The sequence below is a fragment of the Hyaena hyaena genome, unplaced genomic scaffold (genome assembly GCF_003009895.1).
Source record: "Hyaena hyaena isolate Hyena2069 unplaced genomic scaffold, ASM300989v1 scaffold_594, whole genome shotgun sequence".
NCBI lineage: Eukaryota > Metazoa > Chordata > Mammalia > Carnivora > Hyaenidae > Hyaena > Hyaena hyaena.
The window spans coordinates 676,816-693,222 of record NW_024081227.1 but is presented as its reverse complement, the minus strand read 5'-3'; the positions used below and the strand labels follow the sequence as shown (position 1 = coordinate 693,222).

The 16,407-nt window shown below is 37.7% G+C and overlaps 1 protein-coding gene across 3 annotated transcripts in view; it reads right to left on the bottom strand.

The window, feature by feature from the left end:
• ZNF277 (zinc finger protein 277) overlaps positions 1-16,407 on the bottom strand; it is a 111,050-nt gene that overhangs the window by 3,044 nt on the left and 91,599 nt on the right. For all 3 annotated transcript variants that reach the window (XM_039256918.1, XM_039256920.1, XM_039256921.1), the window contains exons 5-10: positions 15,641-15,732; positions 11,985-12,095; positions 10,213-10,345; positions 3,050-3,117; positions 1,780-1,876; positions 38-80 (exon numbers count right to left, since the gene is read on the bottom strand). In XM_039256918.1, coding sequence (XP_039112849.1) covers positions 38-80; positions 1,780-1,876; positions 3,050-3,117; positions 10,213-10,345; positions 11,985-12,095; positions 15,641-15,732 — 544 coding nt within the window. The remainder of the gene's footprint in view (positions 1-37; positions 81-1,779; positions 1,877-3,049; positions 3,118-10,212; positions 10,346-11,984; positions 12,096-15,640; positions 15,733-16,407) is intronic.

Sequence of the window (16,407 nt, the reverse complement as noted above, 5' to 3'; positions counted from 1 at the left end):
GCAGCATCATGGAAAACAGTTTCTGAGTCAAACTCACCGAGTTCTGACTTTATTTTGAGGAGATCAAACTCGTGTGCTTCCTAAAAAAAGGAATGAATATCTGTGAGCATATAAATTATTTAATCTTTCAGGCTGAAGTTATAAACAGACAGCTTATTCATAGGAGTTTGAACACTGTTGAAACTCAGTCTCAGTTCATCATCTTCTGCTTCTGAAGTAGTCGAAATGTAACTGTTTCCCTCCCCGCATCCAACTACTTTTTAAAGCACAGTCCAAACAAGTCATGCCAATCAGCTGAAACATTTTAATTATTCACAGTTTGTATCTACAGTTTTCACAATTTACTATGTATGCATTCTGCAGTCTGACAAAAGTGTCCCCAGTCTCTAGTAAGATGTGGCCCTACTCACTATACTGTGTGCCTGGACTCGAATTATGGATCTAGATCCTTTGCTACACAAGCAGATACGTAATTTTACAAATCTGCTTTTCATTTTATGCTGTCAAGTACACTGCTTAATGCAAATTTCTCTTCACTCACATCTTCCCACAAATTACATTTCTTTTGATTTTTACAATGCAGACTTATTTTATTCTGTTCCACTCCTGCAATCGTCCATCTGGGTAAATGTTTGAACTTAAAAGCTTACAGAGAATAAAGACCATCTAACTCCCTATGAAGGCATTTAGTTTCACATCAGAGGCAGGATAATTAGGAATTCCATGCCTTTATCACTGAAAGTGACTGAGCAGAGGCCGAGGACATGGGTCAAGGATGTTGCAAAGGGGATTCCTACACAGGGTGAGGGGGACTAAGACTTCTTTCAATTCAAAGATTTTAGGATATTATGAATTAATTTTAAATACCAGAAACTATATACACAATACTATTAGCAGCCTGTTTCAGAGAAAATGACTCTGCTTTCATAAAGTAAATGCTTGTGGCCTTTTGAATACCTTCTAAGTTCTTAATTTATGGAACTAAGAGCAGTATGTCTGAATGAGAGTGGGGGGAAGGTGGGTGTAACAGGACAGTCTGCGTCACTGTTGGCAGAGATGGCTGGGGGTAGGGTAGGGAGGGCATGTGAGAATCATCTGGCAATATTTTTCTATTAGAATCAGCCCTCTACCCCCAAGTTGTGATGCTGCCATGAATCATTAGATTGCCCCCTCTCCATCCCCACTGTGCAGCTTGGGATCAGAGGTGTTAGGAGTGTGTCGTCTCTCAGATACCCTGGGGTGAAAGGTTTAGAATTACTACCTTCAAGCTTAATTATAACATAAAAGTGGCATCCAGAAAAAAGCACACGGGCTGGAAATGCCCTCAAATTTCTTCCCTCCAAATCCTTGTAACTAAAGGAGCTGCACAAGCATGCCCTGCACTCTCTCTGCTTCAATGCTCCCCATTTCCCCCCAACTTTTCCCCTCCTGCTCTCCTTATTCACTAGCACAGGAAGGAACAGAAGATGACTTAGGACCTGTCTATATCTTGAGCACTGTTAATCATGGATGCAGGTCTCACATTCTAAATGAGAACTACCTGGAAACATCTTAGAGGAAGGACAGCATGAAGAGTCTGTGAAGCCCCACTCTGGCCATTCACACAGGTCCAGTGCCCTGGACTAAACTGTCCTGACTTCTGGTTCTCGTTGATCTTTTGTTTTGCTTGTAGCATTTTTAGCAATAGGATGACAGAAATTAAACATATAAGCTGATAGGACTGCTATGAGCTTCCCCGCCAGAAGGAAACAAAAATTCAGATGAATAAAAGTATCTTACCTCCATGTGGACACATAATTTCTCAATCGTTTCTGCTTGCTTTTCACAAAAGAGGCAGACAGCAGAGTCAGGGCGTTCTTCCCAGTCAGACCAGTCACTGGGTTAAAAAAGAATATAGTCAATACTGAGATTCCCCTCATTAAGAGGGGGTACTACATAGTCATTTGGTATTACTTTCTCCTCCCTGGGAAACCCTGCCAATCTCTTTCAACTCTGACATTTTTGTAAAGATTGTCACATCATATTATGACTTTTTGATACAGCTTTTCATAGTCAAAGCAGCTCCATGAAATTAATATAAATAGCGAACAGGTGCTGCTCCATTTTCTTGTATCTGCTTCTCTTCTGAGCAGATATTTCGCTATGGAATCAAGATAATGTCTTTCCGAGACAACTAGGTTTAATTTGCAAAGGAGGCATATCAGAGATGCGACGCTCTCTCATTAGCCACAACCACTAAGCACACATGCTGTGAGGTGCGATGCCAGGAGTGTGTCTCTGCATGACAAATGGTGTATTTTAAAAAGGCAAATCATACACCCTTCATGTGAGAAATACTGATCATTTTAAATGGGACACATGTTAAATCTGGTGGTCCACAGAGAAGTTAAAAATCATACGGGACCCATATTACCATTCCTGCCTGACCACGAGCCCCTGCATTTATTTTTGGAGATACTGCCAATTTCTGGTCATTCCTAAGTCTGGAAAATTGAAATCCCAGGAGAGAAAAGAGGCCAAACAGCTATGAAGGAAAAACGGATGAATAACGGAATCCTTTTAGGTTGAAAAGCACACATCTCAAGTTGGTAATTCCAAGGAAAGAAGCTGTGAATGTTTAATGTTTTCAGCGAGTCGATGGGATGAGTGTGGAATAAGATTAACTTCAATTCCATAATATTCTCTACTCTAATGGCAAACAGCATGAAGAATTCAAAGATCATATCACTTCAAGGTCTGGGCACCAACCAAGTGAGCAAAACACCAATGGAATGTATTTTTCTCTGCGCTATATTTTACCTGTGTGTCCAAATAAGAGTTTTAATGGCAAAACACTAATTAGTTGGAGTAACAGTTGCCTTAATGATTTTTATGCCAAAGTTACTTTGAATTCAATTTTTGCACTATTACAAGGAAGGATGCATGGCTTGAAAAGAAAGTCTTCTTTATTTCTATTCTCTCTTCAGAATGATCATTTTAAACCAACTGAAGAAATGTTTTCCTACTCTTAAAACAACTACAATTAATTAGCAGCAGTAACAAGTCTTACTCTTCCTGATGGTCTAGCAACTCCCGATCATCTTCCAACTGAACTTCCTCCCACGATTTTCCAAGTTCCTTTGTGGGAAGAACAGAGGGATTAGAGAGCTGGAGGAAGTGGGGTGAAGAGGAGAAAGGAGCGAGAAAACACAGACACAGAACTTCAAAAAAAAAAAACTTCATTAAAAAACCCCCACAGAAACGCATACTCAACGGCCTTAAATAAATACAAGTAGGATTTATTCAGTTATTTCAGTGGCAAGGAAGGATGTATCCTAAAATGCTTTCGAAGTTTTTCTTTTTGGAGAAGCAGCAGTATTCTTTCAACCAAATTCCTTTCTCTTAAATGTAAACCAGCATTTCTTTTTTTTTTTTATATTTTTATTTTATTTCCAGGAGAGAGAGAGAGAGAGCGTGAGCAGGGGAGGGTCAGAGAGAGAGGGAGATACAGACTCTGAAATAGGCTCCAGGCTCTGAGCTGGCAGTCAGCACAGAGCCTGACACGGGGCTCGAACCCACGAACCGCGAGATCATGACCCAAGTGAAAGCCGGACGCCTAACCGACTAAGCCACCCAGGCGCCCCTAAACCAGCATTTCTTAACCTTGGATTTTTGGTTTAGAAAACCAAAAGTATCTCATGATGGGGACTCTGAGACGCTGTCCTAGCTGGATTGTTTCTCCTTGAGGTTCCCTACAGTCGATTTTTCAAACAGCGGCACAGTGATCTTTCTAAAGGACACTTCCCTGGTTGTATAAACCCTCCCATGGCTTCTTACCACATTTAGAACAGAATTCAGAGGCCTTGCCATGGCTTGTAAGATCTTCTGCCCCGGCTCCTTCTCCATCCCTCATGTCCCACCACTTCTGCTCTGGCTCAGCTAGCTCCGGACAGGTCAGCTTCTTTGCTACCGCTTGGACACAGCAGGCTCACCTCCACCCAGCTCTTGTATGTGTTGCATCCTCTGCCTCAACACTGCTCTCTCACATAGCTGCAGGGCTCATGCTGGCATCTGCTTGAATGTTGCCATCTCTTTTTCTGACTACTCTGTTAAAACTACACCCCTCCTCCAGGTTACTTTTTATTCCCTTAAGAGGTTTTTTATTTTCTTTAAAGCACTGATCACTATCTGATGTGTTATCTATCGGTTTTCTTGTTTGCTATTCGTTTTCCCCACTAGAATGCCCATGAGGACACAGATTTTGTTCACTGTTACATTTCCAGAGCCAAGGATACAGTAAATACTAGAAAGTAGTTTTAAAATTAAAGTATAGCTAAAAAATCGAACAATTCAATGCCAATTTAGATCCTATCTCTATAGATTTTTGTAAGGTGATTAAATAAGTTAGTTAATGCATAGGCAAACCTCAGAGATATTGTAGGTTTGGTTCCAGACCATCACGACAGGCAAGTCAAATGGACGTTTTGGTTTCCCAGTGCATATAAAAGTTATGTTTATATTATACAGTAGTATTTTATGTGTGCAAGCATTTTGTCTAAACAATGTACATACCTTACTTAAGTATTGTGAGAATTACCAAAATGTGACCCCGACACATGAGTGAGCAAATACCATTGAAAAAAAAGGTGCTGATATACTTGCTCAAAACAAGGTTGCTACAAATTTTCAATATGTAAAAACTGCCTGTCTGCGAAGTGCAATAAAACAAAGAATATGTGGTACCAGGCAATAGTAAGCACTCAAGTATCTACTGAATTCCCTTTTATCTCTCACGGTTCATGGAGAAGTTCTACTCATTGAGGTCTATGTCTGGCAAATTGAGTCACAGTTTCAGCCAAACTTTATGGAGTAAGTGCTGAGCAGAAATGATTTCTTTTGGGCCAACCATTTCTCTTTTCTATTCTTGGGTCATTTGGTCCTCTCTCTTGTCTTTTCCTCTCTCTCCATTCAATTTATATATTATGCCATGCAAAAGTAGACAGTACATTAAAGAGGGGTTTAGGAACAATAATGGATGCCTTTTTAAGCAGCTAAACTATGGGTATAGTCAAGCTCAACCTGACCTGCTACAAATACAGACATCCTTGCTAGATATTCCTCTTTTGGAAAAAAATAACCAAAATTTACTCACAGTTATGAATATTTTTTTCTCAAAAAAGGTATTCATTTAACAAAAACAAAGAACTACAAGGTCCATTATGATTTAGGGAAAAAAGAAAATCTATCATTCATCAACTTAATGAGAGGTTTTGAAGCTGTCATTATCTATCAGCTAAATGATGCATAAACTCAGACATGCAGAGATTTACCATAATGTCATTAGTTAATTTGGACTCTATAATGTATTTCCCAGAGTTGTCATGAAATGTCTGAACCTCATTATGGACACCAAGAATGGCCTCAAAACTGCCAACAGGATCTTTGTTAGCTGGAATTTTTGGTGATGAATTAAATCTTTCATGGATTACTTGGTCTCTCTGGACTTGTACTTTAAGGTCATTGCTGCAAGATATTATTCAAGGAAGGGCCATCTATTTCCATTTTCAGTGATATGGGCAAATGTTGATCAATAAATGTTTTGGCCAAAGGGACATAAAATATCTTTCAGTATCAAACTTCCAAACTCAAAGCATTATTTTGCAACTTTCTCAGTATTTGGTATAACACATAAGGGATTTTTCAAGGCAATACAGAGCTGTTTACCACTCGAGAGGAAAATGGAACTTTGTGTTCATTAGTGTATTAGGAAACAAGTGATTTGCACGTGATACTGGCCCAGACTTTCCTAGAATGCTCTGCTCTGTACAGTCAAATATATATGGTTTATTATAGGAATAAGACCCAAAAAGAAGAAAAAAAAATAAAACAAAGCACAGAACTCTCTAATTAAGATGCTGTGACTGCTAATGAATCATGTTAGGAAAGCAAAGAATTCCAGAAAAACAAAGTTTGGAAGGCATGTCAGTAAAGATGTTCAGAACACCCCCTCAGCCTCTTGCATCAGATGGTTTATGATCAATGAGAGGGTGGACAAGAAAAACATAAAAAAAATCCCCTTCACCCAGCACCCCCACTGCTCTAACACACACAAACTTCTATGTACTTACACAAAAAACCCATCACATTCAGAGAAAGAAGTGTTTTAAATGTTAAAAATTTCAGTAGAGAGAACTATACCAAAACTATGAAAAACAGGTTAAGAGCCTACTTTTGTTACATATGGCTTTGTATATTTTAAGAATAAAAAAAGAGAAATCAAAAAATGATAAAACCACAGCAAAATCAGTTTCCTTTAGGAAAATTTACAGCTTGAAACATGAGTACCTTAGGAACAGGGATTTGAAGACTCAGTGATGATGTACACAGTTCATTTCCCTCTGAGGCAGGGAAATCTGAACGTGAAACCGCCTGTGAAATTGTCCCCTTGACCATCCCTCTCCCAGCTACTGAGCCCTTTTGTTTGTGAGAAAACAAAGAAAGGAACCATAGTAGGTAATCCAGACTATGCATAGGGACTTTTTATGTATTTACAAGTCTGTTATTATTCAAAAACTGATATGAATTATTAAACATGGAAATTATCTCACCTAAGGAAGAAAAGGAACCTGTCAATTTGCCGAGCTCAGAGGAGAGCCCAAACCAGCCTCTGTCCTTAGCACCTCTCACCTGTGAGGACTATCAGAGTGCACCTTGCCAGAAATATCCTGGAGGCTGCCATCACTGCTGGCCTGGAGATTCTGTCTGGAGTGGGGGTGAGGAACTCTGTGGGCGCACAACTCAATTACTGCATTAATGTGCTATAGAAGAGGTCCAAGCATTAACTTTGTACACCACGTTCCAAGGGGCTGAAATTACGAGCTTACACATCTGTCTCTCATACCAACTTCTAAACTCTCTGAGTAGGGACTTAAATCAACCACCTTGCTTATAATATTTTTCTTCCTGTTCTACCAGTTTCTGGTACCTGGAAGGCACGCAAATGTTTGTAGAATGTATAAAGCCAATTAAAGTGATTCTTGGCAGGGAAGAGGATGTGAGAAATGGGTGTGCAGACCCAAACTAACACAATAGTTCTCTCTTTGGCTGACTTTCCTCACTCAGGTCAGCCTTTTCCCTCAGAGGAAGACAGAGTGAATGTCTCTCGGTATTTTTTCCCCCCCGTTTTTAAAAATAAAGCAATGTCATTATTCATTGCTTAAACTCTTAGGAGAGTTTATTCTTCATTTTAAAGATTTTTATAAAATATTAAATATTTTCAGTAATGGGGTCTAAAAGAAAACGAAAAGAGAAATTTCTGGGTCTCATTTTTCTCTAACTCCACATTATTAATAACAGGAAGAGTTGTTTATATACTCATTCTATTATTATGCCTTTTATCTACAACAATAGTCATGATATTACTAAGGTCGATATTTCTGGTAGGTACTTCTCTACATTAGGACACTTCTACATCTTTAGAGACTGTATTACCTTCTTCCATCCCTTTTTAAAAAAAATTTAAAAAATTATTTATTTATTTTTGAGAGAGCGAGCAAGCATGAGGGGGCAGAGAGGGAGACACAGAATCCAAAGCAGGCTCCAGACTCTGAGCTGTCAGCAGGGAGCCGGATGTGGGGCCTGAACCCACAAGCCATACGTAGGATCATGACCTGAGCTGATGACCTGAGCTGAAGTCGGATGCCCAACCGACTGAGCCACCCAAGCGCCTCTCTTCAATTCTTTTCTAAGGGAAGTTTACATCATTTCCAAAATGCTATGGCTAATCATAACATATTTTAGGTTTTGTTTAAAAATTTTTTTATGTTTATTTTTAAAAGAAAGAGAAAAGAGAGACAGAGTGAGCAGGGCAGGGGCAGAGAGAATGGGAGACACAGAATCCAAAGCAGGCTCCAGGCTCTGAGCTAGCTGTCAGCACAGAGCCCGATGCGGGGCTGAAACCCACGAACCGTGAGATCATGACCTGAGTTGAAGTCGGACGCTTAATTGACTGAACCATCCAGGAGCCCCAGTTTTCTAAATCATTCTTATTGTTGTGGCCTATTTACCTCAGTGGGAAAGCATACAGGGCTAAAAAGGCTAAGGTTGTGGGTCAGAGTCCTTGAGGAGCTTGTTGAAGTCAGCTTTTCTTTGACCTTGAATCACTTTCTAGTTTGGTACCAAAGAGAACAGTCAAGAAAGTGATCATTATGAATTCATCACCATTACTTGACCAAAAAACCAACCAACAAAGTAAGAGTTAGGTACTAGTATTATTTCAATTGTAAATATTGAGAGAGAATTAGAATATGGATATACAGAGAGGTTAAGTGTCCTGTTCTAACTATGTGACCTTGGAAAAGGATCTGTGCCTGGTCTCCTAATCTACAGAATGGGGATAAAGATAAAACTGTGACATAGGATATGGTTAAGAGTAAATGACTTAATATAAATATCCAAGATGGTGCCTGGTACACAGCAAGTACTCAAATGCTGTTAGTTAAAAGAAAAAATTACTTCTATGTATCACTATTTTTCTAAAGTGATTTAATTTTCATTTTATATATTATTACAGTCTTTATATTCTCTTGAAACACTTATCTTAGGCTATGACTCATGCCACCTGATATCTGGGCAGTCAGTGGGCAGTATAATCTAGCATGCTCATCTGGAGACAGCTGGTGCTTGCAGATAATTTCAGTTTTGACAGACACACTACTTGATGCCCAGAGGATAAAGTATCAATACTTTTCTCAACGTGCCAGCAGAATTTGAGGAGTCTGTTTGAAGTCTCCTCAAAAGGTAAATACCTGCAGCTATATAATGTTCCGCTAGTCCCTAGCTCTTGAATATCATTTTAAAAGATCCCCAGAAGGAAGTACTATTAAATTACTTCCACAGCTTTCTGCAGTAGGTGATATTTCTTAGAGCTAACACTGAGGTCTACTCCCTATTGGACTGGGTTGGGCCCTGAAGCAGCGTTTGTTCTAGGAATGAATGACTGATTCTAGAGAAGACTGAAGGACTCAACGGGTGCTTTTGCCTTTAGCTAGCTGTTAAAACATTTGTAGCAGATCATGGCAATCTCTCAGAGTCAATCTTCAAATACATGTCAAACTTGCTTCTCAAGGGGAATTTTATTTTAACACTATAAGGTTTAGTTAGGGCAGACAAAAATTCCACCCTCCAGCAGAGATTTCCAACGTATTTCAGGATATGCTTGTTTCTGTCCAACAGATAAAATGGTTGGTTATAATCAATTATGTCTTCTGTGGCCACTGAGTTTGGATTCTCATTTCATACTGCAAGGACAAAATAACTTCCATTTGCCTAAGAAATGTGTCAGAAACAGAACTCTCTAGCTTTCTTCTAATTCCAGTGGAGAGTTCCATACCCCTTTCTTTAAAGGAGTTGACCTTCTCCTTTGTTATGTACACCCCTAAATTCAGCAGAGCAGGCTGGGCATTAGCACTCCTGGTCACTGTGATGATCAGAATCCCTTCTCACATTTCTAAATACCCCTTAGTGACACGTGCTGCCAACTGAATACCTTCTCTTAACCAAAAAGTTCAACAAGTGGGTTTGAGGTTTCTAGGCAAGGAAAGCTTTTAATACATTTAAAATCTTTGACATGATAACTCCATTATTACATTCTATTGGACAAATAAAAGTCCTCTTGCCTAGTAAAATGATTTGGTTTCTCTAAAATTTTCATCAGAGATAAGCTGGCCAAGGAAGATGATAATTTTTATTATTTTATTTTACTTTTTTTGTGGGGAAGGGAGGATTTTTTAATGGAGAGAAAGGGAAGAGTAAAAGATTGTTTTTAAAGAGTGATCCAGCAAAGCACACTTAGCACATCCAGATGTCAAAAGATGTTTTTTGGAGAGAATACAGAAGTCTCTGGACTCAAGGTAATAGATAATATCACAAATGGGAGAGAATACATGGATATCCAAGTACCTTATATTTATTATTACTTTTTTTGTTCAAGATCACTATGAATTCTATAGACATGACATTTTTACTGTGTAAAATTCTGGCAAATGAAAAACAAAACAAATCAAGTTGCAGTTTATAAACTAATCATTTTAAAGCTAATCACTGCTTGAAAGTGTCCCTCGATTGCATTTTGACCTTTCTACTAATGGCTTGTTTAAAATTTAGACAGCTCTTAGAAAGATATTTGTTTGTGGAAATGCAATCAAAGTTTAAATGATGGAGAGAAAGCCTTACCAAATAATTGATGACATAAAATCGGTCATATTCTCTGTTCTTAGGATTGATCCTCCGATGCTGTTTTTTCCTCATATGATCTTTAAGTGTATTTTTGTCCCTGAAGGTCTTCTCACAGTACAAGCACTGTAAGCTAAAAGAAATACACAAACACTGACAGATTACACAAGTCTCTTGAATAGTGCTGCAATAACCCTTTTTTTTATTAAGTCCTCTGATTATTCATTTTAGGTCACGGGATATGACATCCTTGTTGGAAACCCTCTCACTTTATTCCTTCGGCTTTGTGGGAGGTATGCGTGGTTTATTTTGCAGTTATCTAAGTTGGCCAACTTGGCTATGTAGTTCAAACCATGACAGTCAGTATCCAAAAATTATTTTAATCTTTTCTAATCAAATGATCTCTTCTAAAGATGAAGATGTAGGCATGTTCTTCCAATAATTATGCGATTTGGTAACTAGCATTGGCTGCCTCCTTTGAGTACAACAAGTTAGCCCATGAGTAGATTTCCAAGGTTTAATTCCCAGTTCCAGTACATACTTAGCTGTGGCACTTGGTCAAGTACTTACCCTCTCTGTTGCAATTCATTTTCTACTGAAAATGAACAGATTGCTAACAAAATGTTTTTCTCATCCCATGTCTGACAGTTGATATTGCCTGTAACTTTTCCCTAGCAGTCAATTGAGTTCTACTTCTTGGAGTCACACAGGTTATGTCTAATCTCCCTTCTAAACGAAAACTCTCAAATGACTGAAAGGAGTTATTTCAAATTTTGAATTCTTGTGTCGTCACTACTAAACACCCTTTTAACCATTTCTTGTGTCACAGAAATAACTGTACTCTATGGGATAAATAAACTACTTATGGATATTCATTATGCTAATCTGGCTAGAAAATACATCCGGTATTATTTCATAAATGAAGGATCATTTAATATGAGTGAAAAAACTTGTTTTAGTTTAGTTTTGGTACCAGAATTTGAATTCAGAACTTTTAATAACAGATCTGTGTCAATTAATACATTTTTCTTAATGTTATTGCTCCAAATATTGCGGAAAGAGATTTCATTTGAAAACAAAAATAAAAAACTAAAAGAACCTAGGTTGTGAGAGAAAAATATTGGGACCTGTCCTAGAAAGAAAAGTGTATAGAGCTTTGAAAGCCATTTTAGTGAACAAAGAATTTCCTTCCTTATTTTAACAAGCTAAGCTGTAGATACCCAAGGTCACCAGAATATGACCTTAGGAAAAGTGGAGTGTTATGATATATAAATGTGATTAAATACTAAAAGGTAAAAGAATGCATATAGCATGTTATGTTTCATATAAAGCTGAATAACATATAATAGTTTGATAATATATTTGCTAAATAAGTGAAAACTTACACTGTAAAGGAAAGGAATCATGAATACAAAATTAAAAAATGGGGAGATACATATAAAGATTCAAGGAAATTTATGTTTTATTCCTTTGGTTGGATGGAGAGAATGAATACTCTTTTACACTATATAATACACCTTTTGTGGTATGTATATTGTTTGGTATATATGACACTTATTTAAAAAACAGTAAAAGGCAATATAATCTAGACAAAATGAACACTGTCATGCAAAATGTGAACTCTTCCAACATGAAAAGTGAGAAAATTCTATTTAATTAATTACTTCTATAAGATTAATTTTAAAAAATTCACAACAGACAATAAAAAAAATTCCCAACAGAGTCCAAAATTAAAATAGCTTTAGGTTATGTTTCTTGAAAAAAATACTGACTTGTCAAGCTTTTTCTGTAATGTGCACAGAAATTCATTGCAGTTTACAATGTTGTCTGGCAATCCAATGTTGAAAGCATGTTCTCTGGCCATGTGGTTCAAAAGAACGGATCTAGGAGAAATATGAGCAATTTATACTATTTATAAATCATCTAGTAACAAATCAGATCAGGAATAGCATTTTCATAATGACAACACTAATCAGAAGTACATGCAAAGGTTAAACACTACAACACACTTTTGTGCTATGAAAGAGTGATATGTTATAAAGTATTTAAGTATACATAAAATCACACGAGTTCTTCAAAGTGAGTCCAAATTTGTTCCATTATTTGTCAGCGGACTAGAATATACTATATGTATGAATTAGGTTTCCGTCCTTTAACTATAAAAAATATGTGCTTTGCTGATGTTTCTAATTTATCATGGGGAGGAGGAAGAGACAACTGCCAAAGGGAAATATGTCCTACTATGTATGTCTGTAATCAGAGACATTTAGCTCACTATTGGACAGAGATCTGGAACCCACAAGTAACACATCTAATTATATGCAAGGGTTATGATAACCTGAATGCACAATGATCAACCTGTTGAATAGTTTATGTGGAAAAGGAAAATTTTAATTTATCTAAGTTTTACATAGCAAAAATGTTTATGTGTAAAACTATCTTATTCCACTGGGCCATTATCATAATCTGAGTTTTATAATGTTTGTATGTAATCTCTACACCCAACATGGGGCTTGAACTCACGACCCCAAGATCAAGAGTCACACATTCTTTCAACTGAGCCAGCCAGGTGATGAGTTTGTTGGGGACTTATTAGTACACAAACCATTGATAGACTATGTATACTGACATATTATACAGTTTATTTTATCTATCTTATTTAGAGACTTAGCTGGCCCCAAAATAACTGTTTTTTCCTTTAGAAAATAAAATAAAGCATCCATCCCTATGAAAATGGTTTTTTTAAAACTATGTAGGAATCACATTTATTAATCTCATTGTTAATATGCTCTGTTTAAGCACTTAACTACTGATAACTTTGAATAAAACTAGTATTTTGTGGAGTATTTCATTGGGCCTTTTGGCACAGATTTTTCTCTATTCCAACTGACCAATAAAAGAATCAGATCTTCATTAGTGGTGTTTTAACATCAGTGTTACAATCAAAACTTTTTCTGAATTCTACTAAGTAGTTTATCTGAAGCTACTTTCCCCTTTTCAATGTTTTTCAGACAATAATGTTAGTTACCATGTTAGGCTTTTTTGTTTGTTTTTAGTACTGTAGACTGCTTTATTTGAAGTGGGCAGAAAATGGTATTTTCTGGCTGTCCACTCAATGTTGCCACTGAAACTATTTCCAGTTCCTAGAGGTTACTACTTCATAACATGTAAGTATGTATGTATTAAATGTTTATTTGTTTTGAGAGAGAAAGAGAGAGTGCACATACACAGGAGGGGCAGAAAGAAAGGGAGAGAGAGAACCCCAAGCAGGCTCTACACGGTCAGCACAGAGCCCAGACTTGGGGCTCAATCTCACGAACTGTGAGATCATGACCAGAACTGAGATCAAGAGTCAGACACTTCACTTAACTAACAATATACAACAGGGTGCCTAGGTGGCTCAGTTTGTTAAGTGTCTGACTTCCACTCAGGGCAAGATCTCATGGGTTGTGAGTTCAAGCCCCATGACGGGCTCTATGTTGATAGCTCGGCGCCTGGAGCCTGTTTGGGATTCTATGTTTCCCTTTCTTTTTGCTCTCTCCTGCTCACACACTCTCTCTCAAAAATAAATACACATTAACACAATTTTTTAAAAATGTTAAAAAACTGATGTACATTTGTAGAGGCATCTGGGTGGCTCAGTTAGTTGAGCGATGGACTCTTGATTTCAGCTTAGGTTATGATCTCACGTTTTCATGAGTTCAAATCTGCAGAGCCCACATCAAGCCTATGTCGTGCTCTGGCAGTAGCAATGGAGAGTGTTCTTGGTATTCTCTCTCTCCCTCTCTTCTGCTCATGCTTGCCTTCTTTCTCTGCCTCTCAAAATAAATAAATAAACATTAAAAAAATTTAGAAAATGATGTGCTTTTGTAAACATTAACTGTTGTACGAGAAAGAAATCTGTTTGGTCTTTGTTCTTGGTTCCCAAGCACAGCGTTTCTAAAACCCCAGGAATTTAGGATTATCTTTGTTATGCTAAGAAGGCAACTCACCACAGGCCCCTAGCTAGCTTCAGATTGGGGGCTGGTCAACAGAAAGGCTAACAATGTGATTTTAAGGTTGAGATTCTGAGCCAGCCAGGCCTACAGAGACAGAAGGGGTCTGGAGACTGGAGATGGGAACACTGTAGAGATGAAATTCAATGACTGAATCAATCATGCTTATATAATGAAGCCTCATTAAAATTCTGGGCACCAAAGCTCAGTGACGATTCCTGGTTGGTGAATACTTTGATGTACTGGGTGGGTGACATGTCTTGATTCCTTGAGGAAAGGGGATAGAAGTTGTGAGTTCAGGACCCTCCCAGATCTTGCCCTATGCATTTCTTCATTTGGCTGTTCCTGATCTCTTCACTTGGCTGTTCCTTTATAACAAAACTGCAATCCTAAGTATACCACTTTCTGAGGTTTGTGAGTCATTGTGGTAAATTCCTGAACTATGCAAATTACTGGTGAGAATCTGAGTTTTTAGCCAGTTGGTCAACAGAACTTGTGGCTCGTGTCTAAAGTGGAGGCAGTCTTGCTGGGAATGATGCCCTTAAACCTGCAGAGTCTGATCCTGAGTCTGGGCAGTTAGTGTTAGATCTGAATTATAGTATGTCAGTTTGTGGTAAAGAATTACCAATATCCCAGTTTTTGAGTGTTTGTTTATTTTGAGAAACCTAGAGAGAGCGAGCATGAGCAGGGGAAGGGCAGAGAGAGGGAGAGAGAGAATCCCAAGCAACCTCTGTGCTGCCAGCAGAGAGCATCTGTGGGACCATGGCCTGAGGTGAAACCAAGAGTCAGACGCTTAACTGACTGAGCCACCCAGGCACCCCTAGATTTTCATCATTTTTATTATTCAAAAGAAAAACATCAAAAACAGCTAAAGGGTTAACAATACAAAAGGGTGTGTCTGTAGTAGTTTGTTGTACATGGTCTTGGCTGTCAGCCAATTTAGAAAGCCCTACAACATTAAACACAAATTTATTTTTGGCATACAAAAAAAAAAAAGACAAGCAAATCAAGAAACAGACTCTTAATTGTAGAGAACACACTGATGGTTACTAGAGGAGAAATGGGCAGTGGATGGGTTAAATGAGTACTGGGTATTCAGGAGGGCACCTGTGATGAGCACTGTGTGTTGTATGTAGGTGATGAATCACTATATTCTACACCTGAAACTATTATTACACTGTATGTTAACTAACTGGAGATTAAAAAGTTGGAAGAAAGTAAAAGAAAAAAAATTAAAAAAATTATTCCTCTATTCTGCTTAGAGCAACTATACGCCCATGTTTGATGTTAGGCATATCAGAAGAAAATTATTGGTGATATATGAAAGGGTCCTGAGCCATCCTACAGAACTTAATGTATATAACCATTATCGGTGTTTTGATGAGTTTTCAGATGAAAAACAATCATATTTAAAGACATGCATAAAGGCAAACCTGTTCCCGAGAAATTCCTCATTGCAAAACATACAAATACCATGAAAATTTTTATCATTTCTTTCTTGCTGCTGTTGTTCCAGAATTTCTTTCTGTAAAATAGAAACAGATATTTGATATTATCTTTAATAAATATACAGTTAGCTAATGAAAAATGTTATAGTCTGATAGGAGAAATCTGGGGTAGAAGCACAATAGGAGTATATGAATACTGACAGTATTTCAAATTTCTCCATTTCTGTCTTTGTAACAAAATTCCAAGTCTATATTGTTAAATGCTAACAGAAAACTCCATTTGGATAGTTATGCAGGAAACTCAAGGTCAACTGGGTCTCATTATCCTTCTCTACCCTGGCTTTCCTCCTGTTTTTATTAGTCAACTCCCATTATTGACCCACTCCCCGCACCCCGAAACACAAATGTGGTAGGGTTTTTGAATTGCTCCTTTTTGTACTTCTCAGTTTAGTTTGTAATCAAGTTCTGATTGATTTTTCACTTGAACTTTCGTTTATATTGCTTTTCTCCACCATTCCCAATATCATCACCCAGAGTCCGTTGTTTCTTAAACATTTTCATACACAAGTATTTTGTTGTTCTTCGACTCAAATACATTTTGGTAGCATCTGTTCCAATCAGGGTGGTTCCACACACTGTTCTTCCTTGAGGTCATTTTATTTCTCTTGGCTTCTTGCTTCTTATACACTCTTACCTGTAACTTAAGATTCCCATTTCTACTATGCAGTCATTTCCAGACTACAGTAGAAGAG